Source organism: Ranitomeya imitator, chromosome 7 (assembly GCF_032444005.1).
Source record: "Ranitomeya imitator isolate aRanImi1 chromosome 7, aRanImi1.pri, whole genome shotgun sequence".
NCBI lineage: Eukaryota > Metazoa > Chordata > Amphibia > Anura > Dendrobatidae > Ranitomeya > Ranitomeya imitator.
This window is the reverse complement of record NC_091288.1, coordinates 12,567,314-12,585,197: the sequence shown is the minus strand read 5'-3', so window position 1 is coordinate 12,585,197 and position 17,884 is coordinate 12,567,314. Positions and strand designations below refer to the sequence as shown.

The window sequence follows — 17,884 nt, the reverse complement described above, 5'->3', positions numbered from 1 at the left end:
ACTAGGGGGAGCTCCCTGTAATACAGAGATACATGATAAGATCCTGTCTGCAGCCACCACTAGGGGGAGCTCCCTGTATACAGAGATATATGATAAGATCCTGTCTGCAGTCACCACTAGGGGGAGCTCCCTGTATACAGATACATGATAAGATCCTGTCTGCAGTCACCACTAGGGGGAGCTCCCTGTATACAGAGATATATGATAAGAGCCTGTCTGCAGTCACCACTAGGGGGAGCTCCCTGTATACAGAGAGAGATGATAAGATCCTATCTGCAGTCACCACTAGGGGGAGCTCCCTGTATATAGAGATACATGATAAGATCCTGTCTGCAGCCACCACTAGGGGGAGCTCCCTGTATACAGAGATACATGATAAGATCCTGTCTGCAGCCACCACTAGGGGGAGCTCCCTGTATACAGAGATACATGATAAGATCCTATCTGCAGTCACCACTAGGGGGAGCTCCCTGTATACAGAGATACATGATAAGATCCTGTCTGCAGCCACCACTAGGGGGAGCTCCCTGTATACAGAGATACATGATAAGATCCTGTCTGCAGTCACCACTAGGGGGAGCTCCCTGTATACAGAGATACATGATAAGATCCTGTCTGCAGCCACCACTAGGGGGAGCTCCCTGTATACAGAGATACGTGATAAGATCCTGTCTGCAGCCACCACTAGGGGGAGCTCCCTGTATACAGAGATACGTGATAAGATCCTGTCTGCAGCCACCACTAGGGGGAGCTCCCTGTATACAGAGATACATGATAAGATCCTGTCTGCAGTCACCACTAGGGGGAGCTCCCTGTATACAGAGATACATGATAAGATCCTGTCTGCAGCCACCACTAGGGGGAGCTCCCTGTATACAGAGATACGTGATAAGATCCTGTCTGCAGCCACCACTAGGGGGAGCTCCCTGTATACAGAGATACATGATAAGATCCTGTCTGCAGCCACCACTAGGGGGAGCTCCCTGTATACAGAGATACATGATAAGATCCTGTCTGCAGCCACCACTAGGGGGAGCTCCCTGTATACAGAGATACATGATAAGATCCTGTCTGCAGTCACCACTAGGGGGAGCTCCCTGTATACAGAGATACATGATAAGATCCTGTCTGCAGCCACCACTAGGGGGAACTCTCTGATGTCAAGACCTCTGCTTGCTGCCATTAAATGGAAGCATTAATGAGAGGTGAGTGCAGAGCTTTGATATATTTCTGTCCAGACTTGATAACCTTAGCGAGTTGCACTTGCTTATAGAAAGAGGTTAAAAACTTGTTCTGATCAAGAATGTTTCCATTCACTGAAAGATCTTATAAATGGTGGAGATTAAACACAAAGGAAAGAATTAGTCTTTTCTGTAACATAAAAAATCTTTTGTAGTCTAAAATTTGCAACTTTTTAAAGTCTTTTGCTACTTGTGAAAAGTGGTGCGAAAAGTAGGCGGAGTTAAGCAGGAGGGGCGGGGCTCAGGTGTGCAATTCTTCATAGCAGACATAGAGATACATTTTTTACAAATGTATTGTGGCAATCTATCCTTAATGTTGCGCATGTTATTCCCATTTACATGGATTTTAGATGAGTAGAAGAAGCAGCAGTCTTACAAAATCTGCCTCAAAGTCTCAGAAAGTTGCAGAAGTTTCCCTGCCCCGGAGGATCCCTTTAATATTCTGTCTGGGGTCTCTCTGGTCTCTGTAGTGCATCCTCCGGGGACTGCGGGTCCAGGGAATGTGAGCCCCGGGATCTGCAGGCTCGTGGAGCCAAATAAAGACCCTTCTTTTCCTAGGAGGGCGAGGAGGTGTGTAAGTGGGGGTGGGGTGACGGGGGGCTGAGGTGTAGGGTGTAGAGGAAATACCAGAGAATTACATTTTTTTTTTACTCTCTCCCCTAAAAAGTTGCTTGTGGCAGGCAGCCTGCAGATGAGGAGGGGGCCGAGGGCCGGATTTTGGGTCCGCACCGCCCTCTCCTCAGGAGGTGTGAGGGCTGATGTATGTGAGGATGAGGACAGAAGAAGGAGGCAGGGACTTCACAGTGTGATGTGGAAGGAGGGAGACAGGGATCCAGGAAAACCGGGAATCCTACACTGGCGCAGGGCTCCATACAGCTGCAAGGTGGCGGCAGTGAATGAGTTAACCCCTATGCGTTACCTGACCACTATGGAATTGGGCGCCTGGGTCGGATGGATCAGTGTCAGTTCTGTATTGGCGTAAGGATTCTTCATCGGTGTCGCCAGCATGCCCACGGCACCCCTGTGTGCCCCCCGTGCACGGTCGGACCCCAGAATGACCTGGCTCTGTCTGTCCTGTTTGCTCTGGGTACGTGGTTTCCATTTTTTTCTACTCCGGTGTTGTGTGAGCAGAGATTTGATACAGATGTTGCTGAATGGAGTTTTGTCATTTGACTCTGTCCATGAGTTTTCAGTTTTTTTACATAGGACTGCAAGTAAAGCTCCTGCATTGTTCGATTTTCAGAAAAGCAACTCTGTAATTAGACTCTCAGGCTGCAATCACAGTGAATCCCCCTCAGTGTCGGTGCATTACCGAATAAGTTCTGGGACCCCAGTAAGGTCATTGTTGCACTATTTAGAGACCCCTAAGTTTTGATCTGCAATATTCTAGGACCCTCAACTGTCAGTTTTCCTATTATACTGCAATAGCAAACCTGCTCAGAGACCCCCAAATCCCAATGTTGAACCCCAAGTTAAGTTTACTCTCATATTAATTCTTCTTTGCTTCATATTTGAGACCCTCAAGTGTCAGCCATTGTTGTGCAGCTCCCAATGATGGGCCAATGTGGTATTAGTATTATTATTATTATTATTATTATTATTATTAGGACCCCAACTCGTATGTGAAAAACGTCCAAATATTCCAGTCCAGTTGGAGTCGCAGCCAAATTCTTTTGCGCCTCTCATTAGATCTAGTCACATCATCTATATGGGAAATTGTAGTGTGATGGGACATGTACTTCTGGATTTCATTCTGAGCTCGTGTTCAATGCTGGGGGCCACTGCTCAGGGTAAAGACCCTTGTTCTGCAACCTGTGGCTATCTAGTTGTTGTAAAACTGCAAATCCCAGCATGCCCTGACAACTTCAGGCTGCTAGGAGTTATAGTGTCACACAACTGGACTGCCAAGGTCAGAGTCTACTAGCAAAGTCTGTATTGTATTTTATGTCGCTTGCATCCTCCACCATTTTACTTTGTGTCAAAACTCAATCTAAAATGTTACATGTGTGCTACCGGATACAGAGTATCCCGGGTCAATGGATACATAGTATCCCGGGTCAATGGATAGAAAGTATCCCGGGGCAATGGATACATAGTATCCCGGGTCAATGGATACATAGTATCCCGGGTCAATGGATAGAAAGTATCCCGGGTCAATGGATAGAAAGTATCCCGGGGCAATGGATAGAAAGTATCCCGGGTAAATGGATACAGACTATCCCGGGTCAATGGATAGAAAGTATCCCGGGTCAATGGATACAGAGTATCCCGGGTCAATGGATGCAGAGTATCCCTCATCAATGAATACTGAGTATCCCCAGGCAATGGGTAGAGAGTATCCCGGGGCAATGGATACAGAGAATCCCGGGGCAATGGGTGGAGAGTATCCCGGGCAATAGAGAGTATTGGGAATCATGGCAGAGAGAGCTTTGTGAGTCATGAGGGAGAGCTTATTGTGGGCCATAAGGTAGTTGGGATCGTGGGCCATGAGGGAGAGAATATCATGGGCCAATGGGGAGAGAGTATTGTGATATCTTGGGCCATGGGGAAGAGAGTATTGTGGTATTGTTGGCATGAGTGAGAGAGTATCATGGGCCATGGGGAGAGAGTATCATGGGCTATGGGATACAAGATATCAGAAGACATGGGATAGGTAGTACTGGTTTGTTGCTAGACTAGCGAGAGCTCTGCATTACATTAGATGCAATCTGTTTCAGAGGCTGCTAGTACTCGTTTCTGGGAGTCACCGCCTTGTTTCAGTCATTGTTCCTGAATTGCATCTTCTTTTTTTTTTGCAGCGTTGGCTTTTTTTCTGTAGAAAGTTTCTTTTTCCTCGTTGTCTATTTACTCACTCATTATTAATACTTTCAGGACAGAATGCTTGTTGGTTCTTGCAGGTTTTTATATTCCCACTATAGAGAACTATGATATGTTTTCAGAAATACCTGGGACCCTATCTTATGTCAAGAATTGGGGTCCCGGACCCTTCGTCCCACCAGGAGTGATGGCTGCGTGGCCACTGCTTTCTCTATATGGGACCTTTATCCGCTGCCTCCCTATAGTTACCCCACTAGTATGGGAGTGATAGGGCTCACAGCTGGGTAGAGGTAGAGCGCCCCCTAGAGCAATGCATTGGATCACACTTGTCCTATACCTATATCTATAGGGAGCAGTTTAAGGAATGAGACTCGTAACCAAATATCTGGTGGGCAGCACGTGGCACATATTGCCTCCCAGATACGCAGGAGAGCCATTAAGGAACTGTACACATTGTGAGAATAATAAGGCAGTAAAGATAATGAAGGAGGGTTATAACGATGCAGGTCCGTGCGTAGGGCGCAGGTGAAATCTCTGCAGATCTATTGTGGGGTCAGTGGTACAGCGGTTACATCCTCCTCCTCCCCTGCATACAGCGCCCTCTACTGGTCACATCATGGTGAAAAATACGAAAAAAATGCAAGACTTTAGAGCAGATGTTTGTGCTGTTTACTGTGCTGATGGAGTGGTCTTTGGTGTCTCTTCTCTGATTTTACAGCTTTATAGCCATGGACCGATGCAGTTGGAGTGTTCAGCAGTGTTGCTTTAGTGCTGCAGAACGGTAATACAGATGGGGTGTTCTGCGGTGTCAGACATTTACAGATATAACCCAATGATACAGATGATATACTGGTGGTGTAAATTGAGGACCATGGATGATTAGTGCAGATTGGATGTTTTTTGTGCATCGTGCAAGCAGATCTGTGCAGTTATAGACCAATAGTGCAGATGGCGCAGTCTGTAGTGTCGGTCTTGTAAATGATATGACTGTGGGCTACATGTGCAGAAGGGGTGTTCTGTAGTGTATCTTCCATTCACATCTGTGTAGTAATAAGCCAATAGTACAGGTGGAGCAGTCTGTAGTGTCTGTCTTGTAAATTTACATCCATAGACTGCTAATGCAGAAGTCTCATACTGTCCAGGCGGACACAGAAAGAAGAGGTGGCATCAATGACCTGTCCGCCCTGCACGTCCAGTTTTTCAGTAATATTGCAGATAAAGCAGACTGTAGTGTCTGTCTTGCACATTTCCAATAACATTACCGCAGATGCCGCGTTCTACAGTGTCACGTTAGTCTGTCTCTGCATAAGGTAGAAGTCCAAGCAGATGGATACAGGTACATAGTAATAAAGGTACCGTACCTGTCCTGCAGATAATGTGTGCGCACCTCACGGCGTAAAGACAAACATGGCACCAAGGTCTCCACCTCCGGCAGAACTGTCTGACAAAGCGGATTCAGAAAACCTGGGAAATAGAAATTAATTTCTCAATCATTAGGTCACACAGCTTCTAAGTTTTATGTTTGTGGGTTACTTTAATGTAGCGTTCATCGGTACCTCTGCACTCACTATTCTAATCCTGCAAAGCAAGCTCTCGTATATGTTGTTAAACAACTAAAACACTATAATCAAAGGAAAAAAATACAATATGCAAAAAATATTCAGATTCAGTCCTGTATTATATTCCAGAGCTGTGCTCACTATTCTGCTGGTGCAGTCACTGTGTACATACATTACATTACAGATCCTGAGTTACATCCTGTATTATACTCCAGAGCTGCACTCACTATTCTGCTGGTGCAGTCACTGTGCACATACATTACATTACTGATCCTGAGTTACCTCCTGTATTATACTCCAGAGCTGCACTCACTATTCTGCTGGTGCAGTCACTGTGTACATACATTACATTACTGATCCTGAGTCACATCCTGTATTATACTCCAGAGCTGCACTCACTATTCTGCTGGTGCAGTCACTGTGTACATACATTACATTACTGATCCTGAGTTACCTCCTGTATGATACCCCAGAGCTGCACTCACTATTCTGCTGGTGCAGTCACTGTGTACATACATTACATTACTGATCCTGAGTTACATCCTGTGTTATACTCCAGAGCTGTACTCACTATTCTGCTGGTGCAGTCACTGTGTACATACATTACATTACTGATCCTGAGTTACATTCTGTATTATACCCCAGAGCTGCACTCACTATTCTGCTGGTGCAGTCACTGTGTACATACATTACATTACTGATCCTGAGTTACATCCTGTATTATACTCCAGAGCTGCACTCACTATTCTGCTGGTGCAGTCACTGTGTACATACATTACATTACTGATCCTGAGTTACATTCTGTATTATACCCCAGAGCTGCACTCACTATTCTGCTGGTGCAGTCACTGTGTACATACATTACATTACTGATCCTGAGTTACATCCTGTATTATACCCCAGAGCTGCACTCACTATTCTGCTGGTGCAGTCACTGTGTACATACATTACTGATCCTGAGTTACATCCTGTATTATATTCCAGAGCTGCACTCACTATTCTGCTGGTGCAGTCACTGTGTACATACATTACATTTATTGGTCTAATATAAATGTTACCTTTTCTTGTGATCCGATGTGACTGTGGTTTGTAATTGAGACACTCCCCTATGCACTTCGAGGCTAATTTGCATGTGGCTGTAATGCTGATATTTCTTTCATTCTTGTACCAGTTTCTGTTCAGCGCTAATGTTCGTAGTAAAAATCCCTTCTCTTTAACCCTTTTCTCGCTGGTTTGCTTTCCTTACTGTAAATATTGGCCAGAATACAATACAATAGCTCCATCCTGGCCCTGCGCGCCGCGCCCCTCTTGGCAGCGTCTCCGGCAGGCACCGTGCCCTCCATTCTGTGAGCCTGTGGTGTCATCCTAAATACAGACGTCTGCTGCTCCCTGTAATCAGCGGGTATATATATATATATATATATATATATATATATATATCTACTATATAATTGTCTAAGGGTCACTTCCCTCTGTCTGTCTGTCACAGATATTCATTGGTCGCGGTCTCTGTCTATCATGGAAATCCAAGTCGCTGATTGGTCGCGGCAAAACAGCCATGACCAATCAACGACAGGCACAGTCCGGCGGCAACATGGCCGCTCCTTCCTCCCCGCAGTCAGTGCCCCCTCCATACTCCCCTCCGGTCACCGCTCACACAGGGTTAATGGCTGCGTTACACCATGTTATGCGCGGTGTAACGCACTCGGTTAACGCTGCTATTAACCCTGTGACCAACGTTTTACTATTGATGCTGCCTATGCAGCATGAATAGTAAAAAGATCTAATGTTAAAAATAATTAAAAAAATAAAAAATCGTTATATACTCACCGTCCGTCCACTACGTTACTATGTTACGGCCCCTCGGATCCACAACAGGCCTTTCCCGCTCGCGACCCTCCAGTAACCGGTCCATGCTGCGATCTCGCAAGATGATGACGTAGCAGTCTCGCGAGACCGCAATGCACTCTTCAGACCGGGGGCTCCGGAAGGTGAGTATATAACTATTTTTTATTTTAATTATTATTTTTTTTTAACAGGAATATGATGCCCACATTGCTATATACTACGTGACTTGGCAATATACTACACGGGCTGTGCAATATACTACGTGGCTCTGTGCTTTATACTACGCGGGCTGTGCAATGTACTACACGGGCTGTGCTTTATACTACGTGACTGGGCAATATACTACGTGGCTGGGCAATATACTACGTGGCTGGGCAATATACTACGTGACTGGGCAATATACTACGTGGCTGGGCAATATACTACGTGGCTGGGCAATATACTACGTGGCTGGGCAATATACTACGTGGCTGGGCAATATACTACGTGGCTGGGCAATATACTACGTGGCTGGGCAATATACTACGTGGCTGGGCAATATACTACGTGGCTGGCCAATATAGTACGTGACTGGGCAATATGCTACGTGGCTGGGCAATATACTACGTGGCTGGGCAATATACTACGTGGCTGGGCAATATACTACGTGGCTGGGCAATATACTACGTGGCTGGGCAATATACTACGTGGCTGGGCAATATACTACGTAGCTGCGCAATATACTACGTGGCTGGGCAATATACTACGTGGCTGGGCAATATACTACTTAGCTGGCCAATATGCTACGTGGCTGGGCAATATACTACGTGGCTGGGCAATATACTACGTGGCTGGGCAATATACTACGTGGCTGGGCAATATACTATGTCGCTGGGCAATATACTATGTTGCTGGGCAATATGCTACGTCACTGGGGAATATAGTACGTGGACATGCATATTCTAGAATACCTGATGCGTTAGAATCGGGCCACCATCTAGAATATATATATATATTCGCATCGGGTATTCTAGAATATGCATGTCCCCGTAGTATATGGACAATGATGATTCCAGAATTCGCGGCAGACTGTGCCCGTCGCTGATTGGTCGAGGCAACCTTTATGACATCATCATCGCCATGGCAACCATTATAACATCATCGTCGCTGTGCCCCTTGCTGATTGGTCGGGGCAACCTTTATTACATCATCGTCGCCATGGCAACCATTATGACATCATCGTCGCTGTGCCCATCGCTGATTGTCGAGGCAACCTTTATGACATCATTGGCCTCGACCAATCAGAGACGCAGGATTTCTACGTCGATGCTGTGCCTGTTGCTGATTGGTCGAGGCCTGGCGGCCTCGACTAATCAGAGAGGCGGGATTTCCAGGACAGACAGACAGACAGACGGAAAAACCCTTAGACAATTATATACTGCCTGTTCCTCTATCAGACGGGATCTATGGGATATCTGACATCCCCCGGATAGCTCACACCTGGTAATGGGCCAGGTGCACAACATCACCCAGCAGTGCGCATCATTTGGATAAATGATCTATATATATAATTGTCTAAGAGTTTTTCCGTCTGTCTGTCTGTCCTGGAAATCCCGGCTCTCTGATTGGTCGAGGCCGCCAGGCCTCGACCAATCAGCGACGGGCACAGCGACGATGATGTCATAAAGGACGTAGACATCTCACGTTTCTGATTCAGCGACGGGCACAGTATCGACGTAGATGTCATAATTGTTGCCATGGTGACGATGATGTCATAAAGGTTGCCTCGACCAATCAGCGACGGGCACAGTGTGCCGCGAATTCTGGAATCATCATTGTCCATATACTACGGGGACATGCATATTCTAGAATACCCGATGCATTAGAATCGGGCCACAATCTAGTAACTGATAATGATGGACATGTCCCTTAAAGGGGCTGCACTGCTGCAGCATTCCCGCTCCCCTTTTCCAGGTACAGCGCCTTACATTTAGTAGTGGCTGTGTCTGGTATTGCAGCTACTTTGATAGGACCGAGCAGAGGTCCTTCATTTTGCTATTTAGAGGGGACGCAGCGCTGTCACATCCAGTGTACATGAAAATTATTTTGCAAGTAAAAAGTTTTTTATTTTTTCTTTTGTAGTTGTTCACCTCTATGCAAAAACTGTAACTAAAGATTTGCAAGAAAAAATCCTTTTTTTTTTTTTTTTTTTAAACTTGGGTTCCTCTAATTATTTTCTAGCCAGAGCTGAGGAGTAGAGAGTTTCCCTGAGTGTTTGTATTAATGTGCATGTATGTCATGGATGACTTGGCAGTAGTCTGGGGCGTTTTCTGAGGATGAAGTTTCCTCCCTCCCCAATGGTCACACTCTCAGGACACAACTAATGGAGTCTATACCCTGGAAGCCTCCAGCCCCTTATATTGTCCACCTAGGAGTCAAGTTGCTGGGGTCAGGAAGGGCTCCTCATGGCAAGACCTTCTCTGTATAGTCCTCATGGTTCCCTCCTGGTAAGCCTGAAAGGTGAAAGGTCACCCCGTGGGGGCATCAGTGAGTGACGGGTCCGTCCTAGGGCACTTTGTATCTGTAGACTTGTTACTGTCTATGAGAAGACTCAGCGCCCACCACGCCATCTCCAGCTGTGGCAGCTCCTGGCGACTATTGTTTTCTGCAGGAGTTGGGTTTCTTCCAGCCTCGTCTGGCTCCAAAAAGTAGAAAAAGTTTCCAAAGTAAGACCAGATGTAAGATGGTGGCGTGTGCGCGGTGCTCTGATCAGGCATGGTGCCCATGGGTTGCTTTCCTCTACATGCTACATTTTACCTGGCGTTGCCCAAGTGTAGGATTTCCATCTGAGGGTTCGGTGAAGTCTTGGACCACATCTTGTACAGAAAGTGGGGTTGTAAAGTGAGGGGGCTCCACAGCAATCCTGAGAGAGAAAGAACACAAATCTTTTGCTGAGAGCTTGCTACAATGTATCAGCCTGAAGTCCATAAACAGTATGGAGCTCCTAGAGAATCATCTAGACTGGATGCAATTGTAACAAACCTCCAGCTGTGAGGAGTATTAGGATATGTTCGCATGTTGGATGAAAAGATTGACCCCCCAGGTTTCTGCTCTTGGAATGCAGCAGGATTAGACCCATGACACCTTAGTTCTGCAACATATTTGTTTGTTTCTGCAAACGAGCGAAAATTTTACAATGTGGAAACTGTTTCCATACATGTGATGTGGATTTCACAGAGTTTTAAGCCAGACAGTCGATATCTGCGTAAAGTCTGACATGTGCTTTTACATCTGTTCATAGATTCAGCCACGCTGCCAGCAAGCAGAGATCTTAGACGCTAATATGGCAGTTGCAGAAGTTATAATTTCATTTGCTTCGTCTGGATAAGTCATTGTTGTTTTTATTTGTCTCAGTATTGCTGTATTCCCATTCTGTTCCTATCACTGAGCCACCACACTGGCACCTCTGATCCCCTGCTATCTCCTGCATGTCAGCTGGCTGTGATAGTTGCTTAGCGCTGTAAGTGCAGCATGAAAATATATTTATCCCGGTGCTGCGTCCACAATCCTTTATTGGTTTGGGTAGTAGTCAGATTCTTCTGCGTTTATCTGCAATGCTAATATGCTTCTACCTGAGAGCTGAAGCCAAGGGCTGGACCGCCTCCAATAATTACAGTAAAGAGGATGGAGGAACTCACTCAGGACTTATGGGATTTTGCAAAAAAAAAAAAAAATCAAACCTTTGTTTTTGCATATTTCAATACCTTATCTTATTTCTTAAAAATATCTTAAACCTACAGTATGTTTCTTATTTATTGAATTATCTAACTTTTTCATTGGAGATGACACCATTATGGTGCCCATGGCGGTTCCCTACAAAGTTTCACATAAAAAACTAGCAATGTTATATTGTTCCTCTTTATTTCTGATCCGGTGATGGCACCATTGTGGTGCCCATGGCGGTTCCCTACAAATTTTTACAGATTGTGTAGGGCAGTGTTCCCCAACTCCGGTCCTCAAGAGCCACCAACAGGTCATGTTTTCAGGATTTCCTTAGTATTGCACAGGTGATTGAATGCTTGCCTGTCCAGGTGATGCAATTATCACCTGTGCAATACTAAGGAAATCCTGAAAACATGACCTGTTGGTGGCTCTTGAGGACCAGAGTTGGGGAACACTGGTGTAGGGCATAAAAATAGCACTGTTAAATTTTTCCTCTTTATTTTGGATTTCCTTGATGTTTTCTTAATCTTGTATTTTTTTGTTTTTTTATTTTGCTGCTTTACCACAATGTTCTAAATCACAGTAGAATTAACATTCATTTAGTAATGAAACACTGCGGACTGTCTGTCTTCTTAAGAAGCGTTGTACATAGTGGATGCTTTCCTGAAACGGAAAGTACTTGCAAGCAGCATAATACAAAGAATAGCTGGTTTACCCAGAATCCTTTGCAGTAGGCGGAGCTATGCAAATCATCTCTTTCCACCCCAGTCTAATCCACAGCGCTTGGAACCGCCAAGCGTGCAATGCTGCGGATTAGTTTCTAAATTTACACAGCCAACCAATTCCTACCTGTGGACACGTGTTTCGGGCTTTAGGCCCTCATCAGCACAGGGCTGGAATTGGTTGGCTGTATGGAGTGGGGCTCGGTGAGCAAGCGATACACACATGCTAGCCACCTTAGGGAGAGACCCAAGTTGGGCTAAATGTAGCGGGACGAAAGAGACCGAAAAGCCCTCTACTTAAAGGAAATACATAGTGGATGCTTTCCTGAAACGGAAAGTACTTGCAAGCAGCATAATACAAAGAATAGCTGGTTTACCCAGAATCCTTTGCAGTAGGCGGAGCTATGCAAATCATCTCTTTCCACCCCAGTCTAATCCACAGCGCTTGGAACCGCCAAGCGTGCAATGCTGCGGATTAGTTTCTAAATTTACACAGCCAACCAATTCCTACCTGTGGACACGTGTTTCGGGCTTTAGGCCCTCATCAGCACAGGGCTGGAATTGGTTGGCTGTATGGAGTGGGGCTCGGTGACCATACAGCCAACCAATTCCAGCCCTGTGCTGATGAGGGCCTAAAGCCCGAAACACGTGTCCACAGGTAGGAATTGGTTGGCTGTGTAAATTTAGAAACTAATCCGCAGCATTGCACGCTTGGCGGTTCCAAGCGCTGTGGATTAGACTGGGGTGGAAAGAGATGATTTGCATAGCTCCGCCTACTGCAAAGGATTCTGGGTAAACCAGCTATTCTTTGTATTATGCTGCTTGCAAGTACTTTCCGTTTCAGGAAAGCATCCACTATGTATTTCCTTTAAGTAGAGGGCTTTTCGGTCTCTTTCGTCCCGCTACATTTAGCCCAACTTGGGTCTCTCCCTAAGGTGGCTAGCATGTGTGTATCGCTTGCTCACCGAGCCCCACTCCATACAGCCAACCAATTCCAGCCCTGTGCTGATGAGGGCCTAAAGCCCGAAACACGTGTCCACAGGTAGGAATTGGTTGGCTGTGTAAATTTAGAAACTAATCCGCAGCATTGCACGCTTGGCGGTTCCAAGCGCTGTGGATTAGACTGGGGTGGAAAGAGATGATTTGCATAGCTCCGCCTACTGCAAAGGATTCTGGGTAAACCAGCTATTCTTTGTATTATGCTGCTTGCAAGTACTTTCCGTTTCAGGAAAGCATCCACTATGTATTTCCTTTAAGTAGAGGGCTTTTCGGTCTCTTTCGTCCCGCTACATTTAGCCCAACTTGGGTCTCTCCCTAAGGTGGCTAGCATGTGTGTATCGCTTGCTCACCGAGCCCCACTCCATACAGCCAACCAATTCCAGCCCTGTGCTGATGAGGGCCTAAAGCCTGAAACACGTGTCCACAGGTAGGAATTGGTTGGCTGTGTAAATTTAGAAACTAATCCGCAGCATTGCACGCTTGGCGGTTCCAAGCGCTGTGGATTAGACTGGGGTGGAAAGAGATGATTTGCATAGCTCCGCCTACTGCAAAGGATTCTGGGTAAACCAGCTATTCTTTGTATTATGCTGCTTGCAAGTACTTTCCGTTTCAGGAAAGCATCCACTATGTATTTCCTTTAAGTAGAGGGCTTTTCGGTCTCTTTCGTCCCGCTACATTTAGCCCAACTTGGGTCTCTCCCTAAGGTGGCTAGCATGTGTGTATTCTTAAGAAGCGACGTTTTTTAAAATGAAAATAACATTAGTTTAGGTCAATACCTTTGCGGCATCTGTCACAGTCTATGATTACTTTTAAATAAAGTGCCACTTGTAATAAAATATTGCATTAATGTAATTTAATTATGAGTATGAATTGGAAATTAGGGGTAATTTTAAGGCAAATTGCATCTAAATATCTTTTTTTAGGTTGTTAAATCTAGGATCTTGATACTTTACAGCCAATGTTTGATTTAAATGTTTCCTAGTGGGCGGGATGTCCAGCTAAGCTCAGCATGGGAGGGTCAGCCAGTGTCAGAGAGATAAGGAATGGGATAAATATGGGATACATTTGATGCAGATGTAATATGGCCGCATGATGGGGTCTGTATTACAGACCCTCCTGCAATTCAGCTGAACTGAACCATAGCATCTTGAGAAGTGTGTGTAAATATTTATACATATACATTGGGAACTGCAGTTGATTCTCAAAAATAATTACTGTCTCTTTAATAGAAAATGTTTTTCTTTTGTGTTTTCTCCCTTGTTAATGATTTCTTTAGCTGAGAACATGTGAGATAATTAGCGATCATTGTATTAATTTACCTCCTGCCTCAAGGAAAGCCGGACCTTCAGGTGCAGGACACTAGAGGAGGAGGTCGCTGGGAAAGTCTATGATTTGTTTCTTATCTAAAATATTTATTATTATTTTTTCTCTTAAATTGGCATATAAATTACATAAATCCGTCCTCTTGGTCCTGGTGATGCCGGGGGCAGACTGCAAAGAAAAAACTGACAGTGCAGTATCCAGCTGGAGAAATCTATGGTTATATTCACACAGAGAGTTTTGAGATGTTCAAAAACAAGACGTTTTTTAAGCGGCTTACACGGCTCAGCAGACAGTATCACACAGGATAGGATTAGATACACAGCTCAGCAGTCAGTATCACACAGGATAGGATTAGATACACAGCTCAGCAGACAGTATCACACATTATAGGATTAGATACACAGCTCAGCAGTCAGTATCACACAGGATAGGATTAGATACACGGCTCAGCAGTCAGTATCACACAGGATAGGATTAGATACACGGCTCAGCAGTCAGTATCACACAGGATAGGATTAGATACACAGCTCAGCAGTCAGTATCACACAGGATAGGATTAGATACACGGCTCAGCAGACAGTATCACACAGGATAGGATTAGATACACTGCTCAGCAGTCAGTATCACACAGGATAGGATTAGATACACGGCTCAGCAGTCAGTATCACACAGGATTAGATACTAAGTAAAAGTAGCTCTGTCGTTCAGAACAACCAATCAGAGCTGCGCTCTTCTATCCGCGGCTCATTGCTCGCTGCGGTGGTCGCTCCTCTTTGCGCTCTTTCCTTCGTCTCGTTGTATCCAGCAGGGATTTCTGGGTCGATTTATTATTATTTTTGCCGTCTGGATTTGTATTGTGCGGACTGACAGCGCGGCCTGTAGAGATCCAGTGGTGGGCGACGTTCTTCCGCTTCCCCGGACGTTTTATTGGACGGACACCAAGTGAAACAGATTTGTGTGTGAGCCGCGACTGGAGAGCGGACCTCATCTCCTGCTGCCGGAGTCACAGAAAGTTCTGTGTCCAGATAAAGGCCCCACGACGCGTTACCACTAGGGGTCAGTGCGGGAAGCAAAGAACTACAAATCCCAACATGTCCTGACTGTCAAAGACCATTAGGCGTCCATTGGGATGATAGTTACCCAGGCCATAAGTGGATGGTCCGATCATGGTGGGTCGCCTTTTTCTCTACAGGTTTCATTGGGCAACTTAAAAAAAGGAATGAAAAAATGCGGTTAAGCTTCTGAATGCAGAATTCCAGAGTTTCTGTTCTAAGAATTCTCTGCTTCAATTCAATTCATTAGAAAGTGATGCAAAAAATGCAGCAAAAATGCAATAATTAGAGCAGATTGTGTATTTTGGTGCAGACACCTGCAGAAAAAATGCAGCATTTTTGTACAGTGGGGAAATAAGTATTTGATCCCTTGCTGATTTTGTAAGTTTGCCCTCACTGACAAAGACATGACCTGGTGGTCAGGACAATAATGGACCTGGTGGTTAAGAGCACACGGAATGACCTGATAGTTACTGATAATAAGGACGAGCTCTGGGACGTGGGAACTCTGCTGACCGCAATCCCTAAACCTATCAAACACACTAGAAATAGCCGTGGATTGCGCCTAACGCTCCCTATGCAACTCGGCACAGCCTAAGAAACTAGCTAGCCCTGAAGATAGAAAAGTAAAGCCTACCTTGCCTCAGAGAAATTCCCCAAAGGAAAAGGCAGCCCCCCACATATAATGACTGTGAGTTAAGATGAAAATACAAACACAGAGATGAAATAGATTTAGCAAAGTGAGGCCCGACTTACTGAACAGACCGAGGATAGGAAAGGTTACTTTGCGGTCAGCACAAAAACCTACAAAAAGACCACGCAGAGGGTGCAAAAAGACCCTCCGCACCGACTCACGGTGCGGAGGTGCTCCCTCTGCATCCCAGAGCTTCCAGCAAGCAAGACAACAAATTAAATAGCAAGCTGGACAGAAAAATAGCAAACCAAAGAAATACAAGCTGGAACTTAGCTTCTGATGGGAAGACAGGTCACAAGAATGATCCAGGAGTGAACTAGACCAATACTGGAACATTGACAGGTGGCATGGAGCAAAGATCTAAGTGGAGTTAAATAGAGCAGCAGCTAACGAATTAACCTCGTTACCTGTGGAAGGAAACTCAGAAACACCCACCAGAGGAAGTCCATGGACAGAACCAGCCGAAGTACCATTCATGACCACAGGAGGGAGCCCGACAACAGAATTCACAACAAAAGACATGAACAGTCTATAATTTTAGGGGTAGGTTAATCTTAACATTGAGAGGTAGAATATCGAAAACTAAATCCAGAAAATCACATTGTATAAATTGTATACATTTATTTGCATTTTACCGTGAGAAATAAGTATTTGATCCCCTGCCTACCATTAAGAGTTCTGGCTCCTAAAGACGAATTAAACGCTCCTAATCAACTCGTTACCTGCATTAAAGGGAACCGGTCACCCCCAAAATCGTATATGAGGGTCCGGCGCCTCCCATCTTCATACGATTACATCCTCTTCTTGTCTTCATGCTGTGACTCCAGCGCAGGCGTACTTTATCTCCCTGTTGAGGGCAGAGCAAAGTACTGCAGTGCACAGGTGCTGGGCCTCTCTGACCTTTCCGGCCCCTGCGCACTGCAGTACTTTGCTCTGCCCTCAACAGGGCAAATCATTACATCTGTGCCGGAGCCGCAGCGTGAAGACAAGAAGAGGACGTCATCGTAAGAAGATGGGAGGCGCCGGACCACGACGCCCATCGGACCAGACCGCAGCGGGACCGCCCCTGGGTGAGTATAATCTAACCTCTTTTTCTCATCTTTCAGGTTACATTGGGGGCTTATCTACAGCATTACAGAATGCATTACAGAATGCTGGAGATAAGACCCTGATGCTGGTGGCCGCAGCTCATGTACGATTTTGGGGGTAACAGGTTCCCTTTAAAGACAGCTGTCTTACATAGTCACCTTTATAAAGGACTCCTGTCCACAGACTCAATTATCAGTAAGACCCTAACCTCTACAACATGGGCAAGACCAAAGAGCATTATAAGGATGTCAGGGACAAGATCCTAGACCTGCACAAAGCTGGAATGGGCTACAGAACCATAAGTAAGACGCTGGGTGAGGAGGAGACAACTGTTGGTGCAATAGTAAGAATATGGAAGAAATACAAAATGACTGTCAATCGACATCGATCTGGGGCACCATGCAAAATCTCACCTTGTGGGGTATCCTTGATCATGAGGAAGGTGAGAGATCAGCCTAAAACTACACAGGGGGGAACCTTTTAATGATCTCAAGGCAGCTGGGACCACAGTCACCAAGAAAACCATTGGTAACACATAAGCCGTAAGGTTTAAAATCCTGCAGTGCCCGCAAGATCCCCCTGCTCAGGAAGGCACATGTGCAGCCCGTCTGAAGTTTCCTAATGAACACCTGGATGATTCTGTGAGTGATTGGGAGAAGGTGCTGTGGTCAGATGAGGCTAAAATTGAAATCTTTGGCATTAATTCTCCTCGCCATGTTTGAAGGAAGAGAAATGCTTCCTATGACCCTAAGAACACCATCCCCACTGTCAAGCATGGAGGTGGAAACATTATGGTTTGGGGGTGTTTCTCTGCTAAGGGCACAGGACTACTTCACTG

General features: G+C 45.5%; 1 protein-coding gene across 5 annotated transcripts in view; it reads left to right on the top strand.

Moving 5' to 3' along the window:
* Nucleotides 1-17,884, top strand: part of TNS1 (tensin 1) — a 441,100-nt gene that overhangs the window by 80,213 nt on the left and 343,003 nt on the right. Inside the window, exon 1 of one of the 5 annotated variants that reach the window (XM_069732694.1) lies at nucleotides 1,999-2,328. The exons of 3 other annotated variants lie outside the window; for them this stretch is intronic. In XM_069732694.1, coding sequence (XP_069588795.1) covers nucleotides 2,248-2,328 — 81 coding nt within the window. In that variant the 5' untranslated portion in view covers nucleotides 1,999-2,247. Of the gene's footprint in view, nucleotides 1-1,998; nucleotides 2,329-17,884 lie in introns of those variants that run through there. One more of the 5 variants, XM_069732692.1, reaches the window with a different exon arrangement.